General features: G+C 45.0%; 1 protein-coding gene across 1 annotated transcript; it reads right to left on the reverse strand.

Annotated features, from left to right (window-relative positions):
* Positions 1–748: 748 nt before the first annotated feature.
* NUP54 (nucleoporin 54) lies at positions 749–15,658 on the reverse strand. Its single transcript, XM_080344347.1, has 12 exons — positions 15,481–15,658; positions 11,257–11,340; positions 10,990–11,124; positions 10,060–10,289; positions 6,919–7,106; positions 5,913–6,109; positions 4,136–4,190; positions 3,453–3,546; positions 2,845–2,952; positions 2,342–2,461; positions 1,884–1,994; positions 749–1,545 (listed from the first exon to the last, which is right to left on the reverse strand). The coding sequence occupies exons 1-12, from the start codon at positions 15,530–15,532 to the stop codon at positions 1,417–1,419; spliced, it is 1,503 nt and encodes a 500-aa protein (XP_080200473.1). The 5' UTR covers positions 15,533–15,658; the 3' UTR covers positions 749–1,416.
* Between the last annotated feature and the right edge of the window lie 142 nt (positions 15,659–15,800).

Below are 15,800 nucleotides of genomic sequence, written 5' to 3' on the forward strand. Positions count from 1 at the left end.
TTGCAAAGAAAAACCAGCCTCTTGCTCTCAACCAAGGCCCTGTAGCAGTGGTGCTGTGGCAAGCTTCGCTGAGACTGCACCCTGGCTGTTGAAAGACAGAATCCTAACCTCACTCAGTTTCTTACGAGAAGAGCCCCTGCTAGAACCTGCATTGCACATTTGAGATATTTTATTAATTTTATCCAAAATAAAGTAATCCTTTTCCCCTCTTAATTACAGTTCCACGTATGCTTTTTTTATCTATAGTGGAACCATGCTTCCGAAGTTCACCTCTCTCCCCTGTCCAATACAGGCTCTAGCAGGAGCTCTTTTAAGAAAGCTGTTGAGGATGGAGTTGTTTTTTTCTGCCTTTCAATTTTATGTATGGAATTTTTTTTTTGGTCACTACCATGTCTGAGTTCTTCAGGCTGTGCAAACTGCTACTGCAGAGAATAACAGTTTTGTTTCAGTTATTTTCAGTGACTTTCATCATGAGGAAAAAAAAGGCAGCTTATGGGGGGGGGGACCCCACCTGTCTCTGCTGCACATAGTAGCCATCTCAGGATCTTAGAGGGACACGGCCTTGTATTTTAGCGTGGGGACTGATGCTACCAAGCAGCTCGGTGGCAGTGGGTTTGATGCCTGTTACCTGCAGTGCCCGCACCTGGAGTTGTGAGCAGTTTCACTGTTTTGCTGACGTAGCTGAGAAAGAGCCAGTACCATGCAGAAGTTATTACAAAGTCAGACTGAATTTATTACTCTCCAGCAATTTAGAAAGGCAGAAGACAATGTCTAGACATTCTGTTGTTATTGAGAGGCCACAAAACTTTGTATAACTCACACATGTAAAGGGATAACAACAGAACCTTCAGCTCCCTGCTGTACAAAGGAAGGACAGAAACTGAAAACATCAACTTCCTGCAGCTTGCCCAGGTAAACTATGGGTATTGTAGAGACTGACATAGTTACAGCAACATACATATCTGTAATGCTTTAAGTTAGCTGCTTACATCATGTTGTCACTTGATTGTTTTGACAAGAACACAGAAGCGGGCTAAGCTTTCCACAAACCAAGTCACAAGTGGGACAATTCCCTCAGCACTGCATTTCTAAGACAATGCCGTTGTAAAAAGAGAAAAAAAAAAGAGAAAAAGAAAAGAAAAAAATGTACAATAGTACATAGTTTTATAGTGAAGAGTATCTGAACAGATTCAGTTTTTCTCCTTTTATTAAAGCATAGACAGCTTTATAAATTATAAACCTTCCAAAGGTCAAGTTCACAAGCTTAGAAGAGGCTTTGCTAATTCTAAAGGTAACTGCCAATATACCATTGCTCCAAGAAGATAGGTTTTATTTTACCTCACCAGTTTTGGCCTTGGAAGGTGAACCATGAACTCAAGTAACATGTTCTGTGTCAGCCCAGCAGCATCCACCACGTCAACTGAAGACTCCTCCTCTGATGGGGATGCTCTCGTTCAGCCCATGTTCTATAAGTTTGATGTCCTCCAGGTCATCCTTGATAATGCTGATTAGGTGACTCAGGCCTTCTTGCTGCTGCTTCAGATGCTGCAGGTAGTTTAAAAACCAGCATGAGTGTAGCTCAACTCCACAGATTTCAAGTACCATTTCTCAAAGGTGCCACGTCTGGTGGCCTTGGCACATGGAAGAGCCTAGCAAAATTTCTTTGGAAGAAAATAAACCTGCATTTTCTGCACTAATAGCTTGACTGCACAGAGCGGCTTTGTACAATCTTGGCGCTCTGTCACTGAGAACATTAAAAAGGACTTCATAAGCAATTAATTACAAAAAGATTACATTCTAGATACATCCCCCAAGTTAGTGCTTAGCTGGCTTAAATGATGATGTTCAGAGAGTATCCCAGGATTCTACCTGGTAATACTTACTTGCTTGATTTCCCTTAAGAGGTCTGCATCGATGTAATAGCGCTCCTCAGCCCGCACGGCGCCAAAGTGGTTTTGCATCCTGATTTGGGACATGAGCTCATTCAGCCTGCCCTGGGAAGAGAGACAGGCTTCAATCGAACGCGACTCATCGACCTCCGGCAGCTCCAGCCTGTGCCACCTCCTTGAGTCGCTAGGGCAGGAAGCATTACCGCTCAGCCCATTTCTCTTTTTTGAAAGACAAACAAAGGGCAAGCAACTAATACTTTTAAAAACTCAAAAAAAACCCCTTAAATACCTATCAGTCACACAGAAAAGGGCACAACGCTGCTACCCAGTAACACTGCTGGACTGCTCTTCTGAAAGCTTTCCACAAAAAAATACACATGCACGTTTCAGAAAACTTAACATTGTTTTCTGAGGAAAACTAGGGTTTTGGTAAAGTTCTGTTAACTACTCACCTTGAACTGTGTAGGTGCATTAAGTTCGCACTGAATCGTATCTAACTGTACACGAAGTTGCTCTTCGTCTGCTTGAATGGCATAGCCGCTTTTCCTTTGGATCTCCTGCTTTATTAACACCTATAAAAGAAGCCTCCATTAGGAAGCCTTTATCCATCTCTTTCCCCACTTGCCCATCCACGTGTCTTTTTGTCCCTTCTCCAGCGCCTCTCTCATCAGATCGGTTCTGCCGTTTAGTCTGCTGCTACGAGGCCTCAGGGCAGTCCCAACACTTCTGAGTAAGTGAGAAAGAAGGTTCCCCAAGCAGTAAGCCATGCTGCGCACCCACAGCTTGCCCTGACGGCTCTGCCTCATACTTATAGCAATACCATTTACATCAAGTCAGAATTCCATTTGCAGCACCAGCCACGCACAAGACTGCACAGGCCATCCTGCCCCCTCTCAGTTTGCCTTCTGGCACTAGACCATGCATCAGAACAAGTTCCTGAGACTATCCGTGTTACCTGTAATGTTCTGTGAGAAAGCGCCATCAGCTTCCTTTTGTACTGCGCAATTTTTGCCATAGTTGTTGTTTGGTTTTTCTGCAGCTCGCTGATATCTTCTGATATTATCTGCAGAGGAGATGGAGTCAGTTGTAAATTATAAGACTTGCTGATAACAGAACACATCAGCCCTGATTTGAAACCAGGAGTCTCAAAACAGTACTCAATCTCCTCCCCAAAGAGGCTTTGGGAAAGCTTTTCACCAGACCTCTACTGTTAGAGTTTCTATTTATTTTCATATGCAACTGGGATTTTCAGAAGGTATACAAAAACTGTGTGCCCAAATTAGAGTTCACACCCATGCAGCTTAATTCACCTGGTTTGAATTAGTCTATAACAACACAGCAAGCTTGAAGCCGAAAAAAAACCAAAGGCAAAATGCACTGCATGGTTCTTGGCCCAAAGATATCATTAAGGAATATATTAAGAAAGAGCAATAAAAGAGTCACTGCCACATGCAATGGTTCCAGTTTCAGTTCTCAGCACATAGGACACATGGGGGTGATGCTTGTTTAATAGCACATCCTCCATCAGCAGCAAGCAGTCACCATCAAGATGGGAAACCTTACATCTAATCGAGTTTGATGCTGTTTGGTCATCTGATCTTGGACCTTCAGTCTTCTCAACAATTCCTTGAAACCCACCATTGGCACAGGAATAAGCCTACAAGAACACAAATATTTCTTGTGACACATTTTAATATTAGACATACAGTATGGACTAATACTTACAAACATAATCTAAAGTTACAGATTATATTAGTTCATAAATTAAGTTTATAATTATAATATAAATAGTTTATAAATTAAAGATAATACATAAATGCATCTTGTTATGCTAAGCTCTAGTCTCCTCACTATTCCTAACAACCTGTTCCTTTCTCAAAAAGAAATCAGCCTACATTATCTGTAACCCTTGGAGGGTACAAGGGTACACTACGTTCACCTGCAGGAATAAAGAGAGAAAAACATAATGATTACGAAAAATAAGTCACAATAACTAGTCCACAGAATGGAGGACACCGCAACTCAAAGTAATGCAAGGAAAGCTCTTTATCCTGACAACCCTTAAGTGCCTAAATGAGTAAAGGGATTAGACAGGTATTTCTAGTAATCCTCACTGCTTCAAATGAGATCAGCACTTTGACAAAGTTACTCTCTAATAAGTTTCTTACAAGTTACCTGAAGGGTACTACACCATGTATTTCTCCCCTTTCCAAATCTTTGTGTAATATTCAGACAATTAGACTTACTTGTCAGGATCAGGATTATCAACTTTGGCTTGTTCCCATATAATAGGATCAACACCTTAAAAAAAAAAAAGGCAACAAACAAGTTTTTAGGATGGATAGATCTGAACAGATATCGTATCTTACAGCTGTTAAACAGGACAACACTAGAAAATACACAAACCAATGAACTATGCTAGCTTGAATGACTGTTGTACCAGTTAAGGTTAATTAAACAAGGATAGTTATAAAAGAATTGGTCCTGGGCTGTGGAAGCAAGTTCAAGCTGCCAAGCACTTGTGTGGGTTTGAAATCATGGGGAAAGAACAACCAACACGTGATTAAATCACACAAGCCAGACTTCAAGGGGAACAATGTTACTGTTTCCACTGTATGCTACACCTAGGTCACCCTTCCTTTCCCCATTGCTTATTTTGCATAAGAGAAACACCACCAAAAACTCCAAATAATAAAATACTCCAAGTATCAAACCAGCTGGCAGAACCATCCCAGTAGGAGTTATTAGGAAAGACAGGTTTCTAACACGATTTGTCTGGGGATTTCATCTGTTAAGAGAGCAGTTGCTGGTTCTGCCATGAACTCCTTCATCAGGCAAATATGTAAAATAAAAGCCTTTAATTGTATGTGCACATCAACAGCATGATGCAAGTTATTACACTCTTCAAGCCTCACTGCAAATCAGATCAGTGTATAAAATGCACATACCTAGGTATGCTAGGGTTAAAAAAAAAATGACAACACTGCTATGGAAACAACTGACTTTGACTTTCTGATCAGAGACAGGCCAAAGAAAAAAATGCTAGTAATGTAACAACTTCAGGCCAGCTTAAAAAGCAGACTGGAACAGTCAGGTACTGCAACATTCTTCATTACACAACACTCCAGGTCATTCCTCATAAAACCTCTGAAGACCAAACCATATCTCCCCGGGGAGTGATAGTTTCTCTAGAGCTCAGCACTACCACCTCTTGTTGCACATCCTTCTGCTTGATTAGCCAACCTACGAACTCAGCTTCCTCCACAGTCACGGACTAACAAGCTGCACCCAACCATTGTTGCACAGGCCTTATGATACACCTCTGATATTAAAGACATCCAGCTTGCTAATGCGCAGAGCAACTCCTCCTCCCCAGCACTGCAGCAGCTGGAAAACACTGCTGCCTGTTTTTCTGCAGTCCAGGTATCATAACGTTTGCTGTGTTTCTAAACACTATGGTCTTACTGAGCAAGCTACATCATATTTTCTGCTGGAAACTACAGGCTGCTTTCCCTTACCCCCTGCAGGGAGTTCACTGCCAGCTACCACATGTGATGCTGTATAGAGAATAAGCTGCAATTATCCTATGAAATGGCACGAGCACCACTTAACTAATCTAAAACAAAGCTGTCCATGTACTACCCGTGGCCATGTAACGTATGGACACAGGCTAAGTGACCTTCGCAAGAAAACAGGGAAGTGAATATAGGACATGATTATTCCAATATTTAACTCTTTTTTTAATTGGACAAGCTGAAGTGATTTATGATAGCTAGATCACATAGTATGGTGTCATGTGGCATATATTACTGATAAATCATAGCTGCCTTGGTAGACTACATTGTACTTCAGCAGGAAAACTGGCTGTAACAAAACCAACTATGTCAGTATGTCTAGGTGCCTTGGAAACTGCTTCAGCTTTAAAAAGTGTTTTCCAGTGGGTCAACACGTGCATTTTTCGCAGAGACCCAAAGAGGCCCGGCAGAGGCCCACCCCTGCCCCGCGCAGCTCCAGACCGCGTACCGGCGGGAGGGTTCTGCAGGAGCTGTTTGACTTGTGCCGGGGAGAGCTCCGTTCTGGCCATGGAGAGGCTGACCCCCAGCTGCTGCAGGGACGATTTGATGTTGGCTTGTTCAAAGTGGGCATAGAGGGTCGTCGCGGGAACTCTCCTCGAAGTGCCGTTGGGTGAGCGCTCAACAACGTAAATGATCACTTCTGTCCTGAAAAAGACAAAATGCGTGCTGTCAGAAAAAGGTCAGCAGCCTAGAGAAACTAACACAATGAACAACCCTAAACTGAAGTTACCACTTCTCCCAGCTGACTGTTAACTTCCTTTAGCTAATGAAGGTATCAAGTACCAGTAAATCTAGGGTTTAATGCAGCAAGGCAGAAAGAGAAAATTTGTAAATACTCTCTGAAACTACATTCTCCCACCCCAATTTTAACAACCATCTTACATAGTCATACTAATACTACATTAATAACCTAAGCCCTTTGGTCTTTAGAAGTCAACAGCAGAAATGTCCATGTGCTGAAGTACTTTAGGCAGTACTTTAGGCCTCTCCAGCAAGTCCAAGCAGACAGCACTGACATAACTCATGCAGACCGAGCCAGCTCTATGAGCTTTGGAACACTTTTCCAATTGTAACCAACATTTACAATATGAAACACTGCAAAGATCCTGTTACCATACACCCCAATGTCTCCACCTTCACTGACCAGGTGAAGAAAACCTCACTGCTCCTAAAATATTGGGTATTTAATCCCCCCCCACGGTTATCACACTCATCTCCAGCTTCTGCTGCCAACAAGGAGGGTCTGCAGAAGTTTATTTCCTGAACTGAGCACCCACAGGAAACACTCACAGGAAAGATACTGGACTTATGCCAAAAATGAGATGTGAAATCAAACTCAGGATAAGTAGATCATAGATGATTTTATCAAGGAAAAAGGGAGACAGAGCAGATTAAGCACCGTCTATAATGTACAATACCGGATAAAAAGATAAAACTATGTAAACTTCACATACTGGTCATCTGGCATCGTTTTAACACCTTCTACGTTGACAGTGAGGGTCTGGTTTCCTCCCAGAATTTTGTGTAGTGATTCTACGAGCTGCTGCTGCTGGCTTCGAATATCTGCTTCTTTTCTATTAAAGACCAGGACCACAAGGCCATCTTCATCTTTGTTGTTGGGCATTAAACTGTAACCCACAGCCTGCAAATGAACAAACAAAATGGTGGATATATTACTTAGCAACAGCAGAGATATGTGGCATGAAGGGGAGGGGCTACACCCCTAAATTTCTGAAGCAACTGGTTCAAAATTTAAGTTACATTGTTAACATGTTCAGAAATGCAGAGAGCTAAAATCAACCCCCCATTAAAATGTACTCCCAAGGCCACCAGCACAGTAGCTTTCAACAGAGTTGAGACTGTTAGAAAAGATTTTTATGTAACCATTCCACATCTTCAAAAAAAAAAAAGTCCTCTGGATGAGGAGACACCAATTGAGCACAATATTCCTGCTGCTTCAGAGCTCAGACCAACCAGGAACCTCTTACAAACTTACACTTTTTCTAAGTTGCAAAAGGAACAAGGGGACCAGACTTTAATACAGAAAAATGACTAGACTTCCAGAAGGGTTTTGTAACATTACATTGCCAGGTGTCTGAATGAAAAACATTTGAAAAACATTCACTGACATAACCTAATTGAAAGATAAGCCAACCACAAACCTTCATGAGTTTCTTAGTATTAAGAAATCCTTAACAATTTCCTACTGTGGATCCAGACATTTTGCCTGGCAGTACAAGTCAAAACATGGACACAGAATATTTCTACTAGCTAAGAGCCCCGTCGAGTAAGGTTATCACACAGGAACTTGGGACAGCCAATTTCTGTTGCATTAGCAAGTGACTTGCTTATAAAGTTTACTGTTATCTTGCTCCTTGATGTGATAAAGCTGTAATAAGGCTAGATGTTTTAATCCAACATAGTAATCTAACACAGGAACACTTTCTGCCATCTGTGTAAAGTTACATGTTTTCCCCATTTAAAAAAAAATCTTGTCAGCTCCTGTGTAAACTCCACGTGACTTTTAAGACAGACCTAAACTGTTAACTCATCATAAGCAAAAGCAGAGCGGCAGTTTTATCTCAACTTGCCTACAAACTGTCACAACAACGTATCACTGGTGATATGTTGGACAGTGGGTGCTTTTTAAGGCCCTGACACTGCACATGGGTGATTTGCACCTTTCCCCTTGTGCAAGTTCAGCTGAAATGAGAACTGAGTTGGGGATGTGTCCAAGGGCCTGGTCTAGGTCAGCAGAGGGCAATTCCCTGCGACGGTGAGCCCCGCAGAACCAGCCTGCTTCAGCTGGGAGCACAACAGTGACAGAACTGAGGGAAACCTCATCTTTTGAATGATGGACACTCTGAAGGTACTGGCACTATAACAGTCTCTGAGTTACGCTATCTATTCCCTCTGAGGACTCAAAAGAAAAAACATACACAAACCCCCCCCCAAAAATGCCAAACAAACCAACCCCTAAACAATCACCTACTGTTAAGCACATTTATTTCACCTCCATAGTTGCAAAACAGGATCACACTGTGGGGAGAGACTTGCCAGTACCCAGAAAACTAAATCTCATTATGTGCAAAGTAGTACTAAAACCGCACATTTAGGCCTCCTCTGGTATTTGTTTAAGAACAAATATGTCATGATTTCCTTATGAAATGAAGTATTTTCAACTATCACATCTTTTTTACTTTGTTGTGGCCTTTCCAATGACGACCTCTATCACATACCTCAAGAGCACACTTTTCTTGGTTAAGCACCACATGCTTCTCATTTGTTCTAGAACAACAATTGTGTACAAGTGGATTCCTGGAACACCAGTGAAACCCTCCAGGTAATGCTTTGTTCCTGCTTACATCGGATGCTTACAAAGGCAATAAACCAAACCAGTTTATGACACTTGGCTCTGATACCTATGCTGCCAATTTCATCAGTTTTCTCAGGCACCTGCCATTTCTGGCATACAGGGAACTTCTCAGGACTTCACTTAAGGTACAGGAATTCCTAATGGCATTAGTAATGCTCAAGTCACAGGGACAAGGGTAAACATAGCAACTTGAAAGGAAAACTTCTTTTGGTAATGAAACTCAAAATTAACTGAATTAGCATCACACGACTTATATTCTGGAATTCTGGAAAGCCCAGAGAACTCCAGAGCCACTTCAGGCAACAGCTTAGAAGGAAACAAATTCTCAAGTGCATTATCAACAAAATATTGGAAGTAACACCTAAAAAGGTAATGCAAGAGAAGCCAAACATTTGTTTTGCAAGCACTCAGTTGTTGCGAAGATTTTATGAAAGTGTCATATGTGCATAATCAAAACTAGCCTTAATCAAGTATTAACCTACATTTGGGTTAGAAAGTCTGCACTTCAAAGAACCAGCTTGGAAAAGGCAGGTATCACCATGCCTGACCCAAATCCACTCCCAGGTCTGAAGCTTAGCAAGAAAGTCAGCAGGCGTGAGATTTGCGGAGGATGAAGAGCTACACATTCTTTGTTGACAGAAGCAAGATCTGGAACTGCTGACAATATCATACATGGAATGGAGTCTGCTTCAGCACTGGTAAGGATAAAGGCAGAAATCTGAAGGCTGGTGCATTTAAAATGGTATGCACAGGCTGGGTTCATAGAGGGTTTATTCTAATGTAGACAATGCAATGAAAAAACACCCGGATTTTCTTATTCCAGATGTTAACGGTGTCTTTCACATGTGGAGGTTATTTTAAATAATTTCTGTAACATTGTAACCTAAGTAAATACACAGTAGAATTCATTTCCAGAGGTCTGCTCCAACTACACACACGCTAATCTGAATGCTAGCACAGAAAAAGACTGGTTTCATGATCCACATATGCAGCCATTATCTAGTACCCCAGCAACACCCAGATTTCCAGCACCTATACATCTTCAAACCTTTTAATTAGCATGCATTAGAATTGCATACATTACCTGGATAAATACTGTTTCAGATTACTTTTAACAATAACAAAATGCGATTTAACGCTCATGAGACACTTGGACACAGAACTAGCAAGCAGAGCAACTCCTTCACAGCTGTGTGTGGGCAGGGGGACAATTACATACCTTAAACCTGCAAAAGGGGTTTTCCTGTGTGAACTCCACTGGAGCGATGTTATTGTTGAAGTACCCTTTGCCTGTTCCCCAGAAGGCCTGAAGCTGGTTCCATTTTGCCAAAATAGCATCTCTCTCATCTCCTAAGAGCGTTGGAGCCGAGAGTGCGCTGGCTGTGTTGATGAGCTGGTTCGACTGGGCAGGTGTCTGAGCAGGCTGGCTGAACAAGCCACTTCCTAGTGCTACGTTGGATCAGAAAAACAAATGAACACCTTCACCAACAAAGAGAAACTCTCTTGTTTACACGTACCACCTGCATATCACTGGTATCAGTTCGCATTTTGAGAAGCAAAATAAATGCATGCAGTAAGTAAATCCGTACCAGGTAATGTTTTTTTAAAGTGTCTTTTATACCCTATTGTCATCAGCAACAGAAGCTCCTGAATACTAAGTCAGAAGAAAAGACTTATTCTTTTTTCTTTAAATGAGATGTCAATATTCGCCCAAGACACCATCTGGCACCTTCAGGATTTCAATCTGAAGGGTACATTTGTTATTATAAATTCAGTGAAGCCAGAGCCTGCAGCTGGTCGTTACCCAGCTTACACCTGAACTAAACTCAACGCTGTTTTTCTCCCCTCTCTAGTAATGCCATGACCACCAACAACAGTTCTGTAACTACTCTTTCTGCCACTGCTAAACCATGAGGTGAATACTGTTGTTGGGAATTCAAGGGTGATGCACAGAAACTCGCTTGAGCTCTTAAGAAAAAGCTGAGGACCGCGAATATAGAAATTTCAAGAGCCAAACTCCGAGAAGTCTCCATCAATCAAGACTTTAAGTGATTTTATAATACACTTCAGTCCCACTACCTGTGTGTCCGTTGTAGTCTTTTGCTTTCGTTGCTAACAAAGGGATAACTCAAGAGAAAGCCACACTTACTGGTCTGTTGCTGCTGGGTACCGAAGCCTCCAAAGCCTAGCCCAGTTCCCAGCCCAGTGCCCAAGCCAGTGCCAGTTCCTGTGCCAAAACTAGTACCAAATCCAAAGCCTTTGTTCTGAGTAGCACCAAAGAGTCCTAGGGAAACAACCAAAGAATTATTGAGAAAAAGAGAAGCATCGTACCTGTGAAATGCAAACATCAACTGTAACGGGCTGATGCCCTATGGTTCTTTCTAAAGCAAATGCTTTCAGATTTGAGCTTTCTTACCGCCAGTGCCTGTATTGGTGGGAGCAGAAAAACTAAACGCTGGTGCTGCAGTGGTGGTGGTTGTCCCAAATCCTCCAAAGGCACCTGACAAACAAAGTTTGCAAGTAAGGCAACTGGCACGTTGTGCGTGGCAGCTGTGCATACTGCAACAATAAACAGCGCGCATCAACATGTGTTATGAGATGTTGACAGATGGATGTATTAGGTCACAAGCATGTAGCTCACATTGATCATGGGTACCGGGTTCATTGTCCGAGGAAATGAGGGAGAACACATGAACCAGAAAGCCAATACATTCATGGTATGTCAAGAAAGCAAATAAAAAAGCAGGGAGTTAACTACCATTCTGTTCCCTTATCAACACAATGTGCTTTCCTTAGTGACAGACACAACTAGTAACAGTATTTCTTTAACTCATCCTCAGGAATACTTCTGGTCAGTGTTGTCCCTGAATGTTTAATAAACAACCCGATGTTTTGTGAGCTGTCTAAACGTTCCTAATGTCTTAAGAGCAAAACCACAAACAAATCAGGTAAAGCCTGAGGCCAGGGTGTACACTACTGCTGCTCCCACCCGGGAATGCTGTCACAGGAATGATTTATTTTCACACACAGGTCAAATTCTACAAGATATTTTTTGAAGCCTAGTTTCCCATCGTCTGACAGCCTCCCCATTAAATCTCATTTTGATGTTCAATCACTATCAGGGGAAGGCACATGCAAAGACAAGCAGCCTTCCACAGATTATATGGGAAAACCAGTCCCTGGCTAACAGGGAGGGAGAGCTGAGTGAGGGCCCGAGCTCCCCCGTGCCAGAGAGCACCCCAAGAAACCCAGCGCCCATTCTCCCCCTCACCAGAGGTGCCCTGGGCCTGGCTGGCCTCCAGCACAGCAGGCTGCACGGCCACATGCCACCCCACCATCTCTCTGCAGACCATCGCTTCTGTGGTGCCAGCGCAACATCTGGCCTGAGGTGCAGTCTGTGCATATCTGACAAGCCCTGCTCTATAGACTGTTACACTCATTACACCAAATAAAAAGCTTGAACCAAAGTTGACATGCAACTGCATTTTATTTTCATTCAGCAAACACCTTAATGCAAGTGGATATACCAAGCTGTTCCTCGCAATGTTAACATTACAGTCCTACCAGCAAGTGAGAATCCCTAGAAGGAATTCCAACAGATGACACAAGTTTTAGGCAGATTTGTATTCACAGCAATTTAGTCATCCTTCCTTGAGAAAGGACCCGAGAGTGAAAACTGCTAAACCAAATTATGTATCCAACCTCTCTTTTGGAATAGTTCAAATTCAGCTAAAGAAATACAGCACAATAGTGTTCATACCAAATGAAAATGAAATCAGATCCCTCAAGTGGACAAAACACGGGGGGGCAATGGCGCTGTGGAATGAAGAGAATTCCTATACGAGCAGCGGCAACGAGGCCCCACGGGCTAATTCTACATCAGTAAAAGCATTAGAAAGCCATAGAGTTAATCATTTTTATTTGAAAAGGATAAGATTGAACTTGGAATTGTGTTTAGCTGATCCGTGGGAACCGATGGATCCAGCAGGGCCATGAAGGGCTGTGTTAGGCAGTGCCCTGCGCACACAGCAGACCCCCGGAAGGCGGAGGATCCCTGAGCGCCAGCCTGGGACGTGCGCTACTTCAGGGGCACAACGGCCTTCAGGCGACAGAGACCCCCGCCAGGGCTGTTCATTTTGTGCTGATCGTATAAAATCTGTTTCTCCACAGAAACTATTGAGGTGTAGTGCATTCATGACAGCCAACGGAAGGCCGATGGGGAGACACGGGTAGGATGAAACATGGCTGCAGTAGTCCAAGAATCTCATGTCAGGAAATGTGCGTCAGGGACCGGCTCTGCAATCACGCAGGATTCCCTGGGTCTCCATGGAGAACTGACCTTGCTGTTTTGTCAGGTCATTGAGGTTCAATTTTAGACTGGGTCAGACTGGCAGGTTACCACAATTAATTTCTTTTTCAGTGACTGAGTATTTGGTACGTGGTTATTTTTCTTCAACATCTATTTATTGAGAATTTAATAGGCAAAAAACCCTACAAGCCTATGGCTCTCAAACACATTCCACTTTCAGAGCCTTTATCTCCAGTCTTTGCTGGATACAAAATAAGATGGTTAGTACTAAATATGGATTCTCAGTTAGCAATATAATTCTTGGACCTCTGCTATTAACATTTATTACATAACAAGTATTTATGCATTATCTACCTGCACTTGCCAGACTGTTACCAAAATGGAATGGTGGAGTTGAGGTAGTGGAAACACCGAAATTCCCAATATTAAAATTCACTGCAGGATTAGCAGTTAATCCGAAACCCCCAAAATTAAACCCACTGGCAGTGGAGTTTGTAGTTTCAAGCCCACCAAATCCTGACAAGCGGGAAGCAGAAAAAGAGCAACGTAACATTAGTTTTAAGTAAAAGTCAGGTTCAGGAAAGAAAAGCTAAAATATTTTTGCCATTGCCATGGACAACATAAGCATAGCTAGAAACAATATTAAGATATTAACTGGCGTTTAACATGATTTATTGAACACAAGGAAGACAGTTAAAAGCTTTCAGTTTAGACCGCTCTCACTGTGTCATTGCTATAAACATGTCCTTTTTCAACTATACTGCATATAAAACAGTAATATTTTTCCCCATCTTGATTCAAAGCTATACATGAAAATACCCATGTGATTCAGCATTCCCATTAAGTGTAATTTTTAACCACATCTGCACTATTGCAAGGGAGCATCACTATTTCATACGCCATCAGGAAGGCAAGAGTAAAACATCTTCACGCTAGGCGCATACCCACCTATGAGGAGCTATGGCAGGGTAACCACAAAACACAGCTCTAGCCGCTGAGGCACCACGCGCTCAAATACGCCAGGGTGAACTTATTCGAGCTATATTCACAAAACGTGTCCGCTGCAGGACTCCCTGGTGTCCTATCCAATGCACCCGGGTTTCCCAGCGCTAAGAAAAACGGGCAGCCCCCCCATTCCCTCCGGGAGAGCAGCTGAGAACAAGCTCGCACTGGACACACAGACAGACCTGCGTGCGATCCCGGGGCTCTCTCTAACATTGCTTCACGAGCACAATAAACCAGCTCACTACGCACAGCACTACAAGATCATCTTTTGCTTACAGTGGGCCAGAAAGTCCGTGTTTAAAGCGGGCACGAGCAGAGTGAGAGCCCAAAAGGCAGCCCGGGCGGAGGGTGGTGAGGATGAGCCCGGTCCAAAGGACTCATTCAGAGCATCTGCTGTGAGAGCCAAGAACGAACTGCTTCACTGAGAGTAAGGAACGCTCTGGCCTACACCTCACTGAGAGCCCACTGACAGCAGCAAGACAAGACAGGGAAAAACAAATCTTCCTTCTTTGGCAAGTTAAATGCTGCAGTGTAGCTCAAAAATTAACTTCCAAGAGCATCTCATCCACAGAACAGTACCAGGGCAGCCAAAAGCGAGGATCCGAGTGACCCGGCTCCACCACGCAGCCCCCCGAGCAGCGCGCACCTCTCGGCAGGATCAAGCCCCGAACAGCTCCCGACACGGACCCGCCGCCACTGCGGGAGGAACCAGAAAACCGGGACCAAGCCGCGGCCGGCAGGGCCGCACAGCGTTCAACCCGCAGCAGAACGGGGCGCGGGGGGAGCCCGCATCTCACCGGCTCCGCCGAGAACAGGCGTGAGGAAGCGGCCGCGCCTTCCGTGCCACAGCCCCGCGGCGGACAGCTCCGCACGGCCCGGCCCAGCGCGCTGCGGGGCGGCGAGCACCGGGGCCGGGCCGGGACAGCGGCCGCCTGCGGATCGGATCGGGCTGAGGCGCTGAGGGGCCGCGCGATCCCACTGGTGCAGCTGAGGTGCTGCGGGATCCCATTGGTGGGGGGGCACGCGCCCCCCGCGCGGCTGAGGGGCTGCGAGATCTCATTGGCGGGGGGGCACGCGCGCCCCAGGCAGCTGAGGTGCTGCGGGATCCCATTGGCGGGGGGGGGGCGCGCGCGCTCCGCGCGGCTGCGAGATCCCGTTGGTGGGGGGGCGCGCGCGCCTCGCGGCCGTTAGGGGCTGCGCGTCACGCGAGGGACGGCAAGGCCACGCGCGCCCCGCGGCCGTTACGGGCTGGCCCGCGCCCCGGGACACCGGAAAACGCTCCTCCCCGCCCACCTCGGCCCAGCGCCCAGGACGCCCCGCGCTCACCGGTCGGGTTGGCGGCACCGGCACCCGCCGTGGCCCCGAAGTTGAAGGCCATGAGCTGCTGGCGGCCGGCGCGCTCCGGACACACACGCACCCGTCGTCCCTTCCGGTCGCTGCCGCGGAAACGCTTCCGGGTAGCGCGAGCACCTGGTTCTCCGCGACGGGCGCCGCGCTGTGACGCTATCGGCGAGCGCCGCGGGCTACACCACTGCGCGAGGCGGGGGAGAGCGGAAACGGAGGGGTCACATGGCACAAGGGGGCGGAGCTCCGGCCTCGCGCCGACGGGGGGAAGCGGGGAAACACGAGATGAATGACAGACACCC

The sequence above is a fragment of the Nesoenas mayeri genome (assembly GCF_963082525.1).
Source record: "Nesoenas mayeri genome assembly, chromosome: 4".
NCBI lineage: Eukaryota > Metazoa > Chordata > Aves > Columbiformes > Columbidae > Nesoenas > Nesoenas mayeri.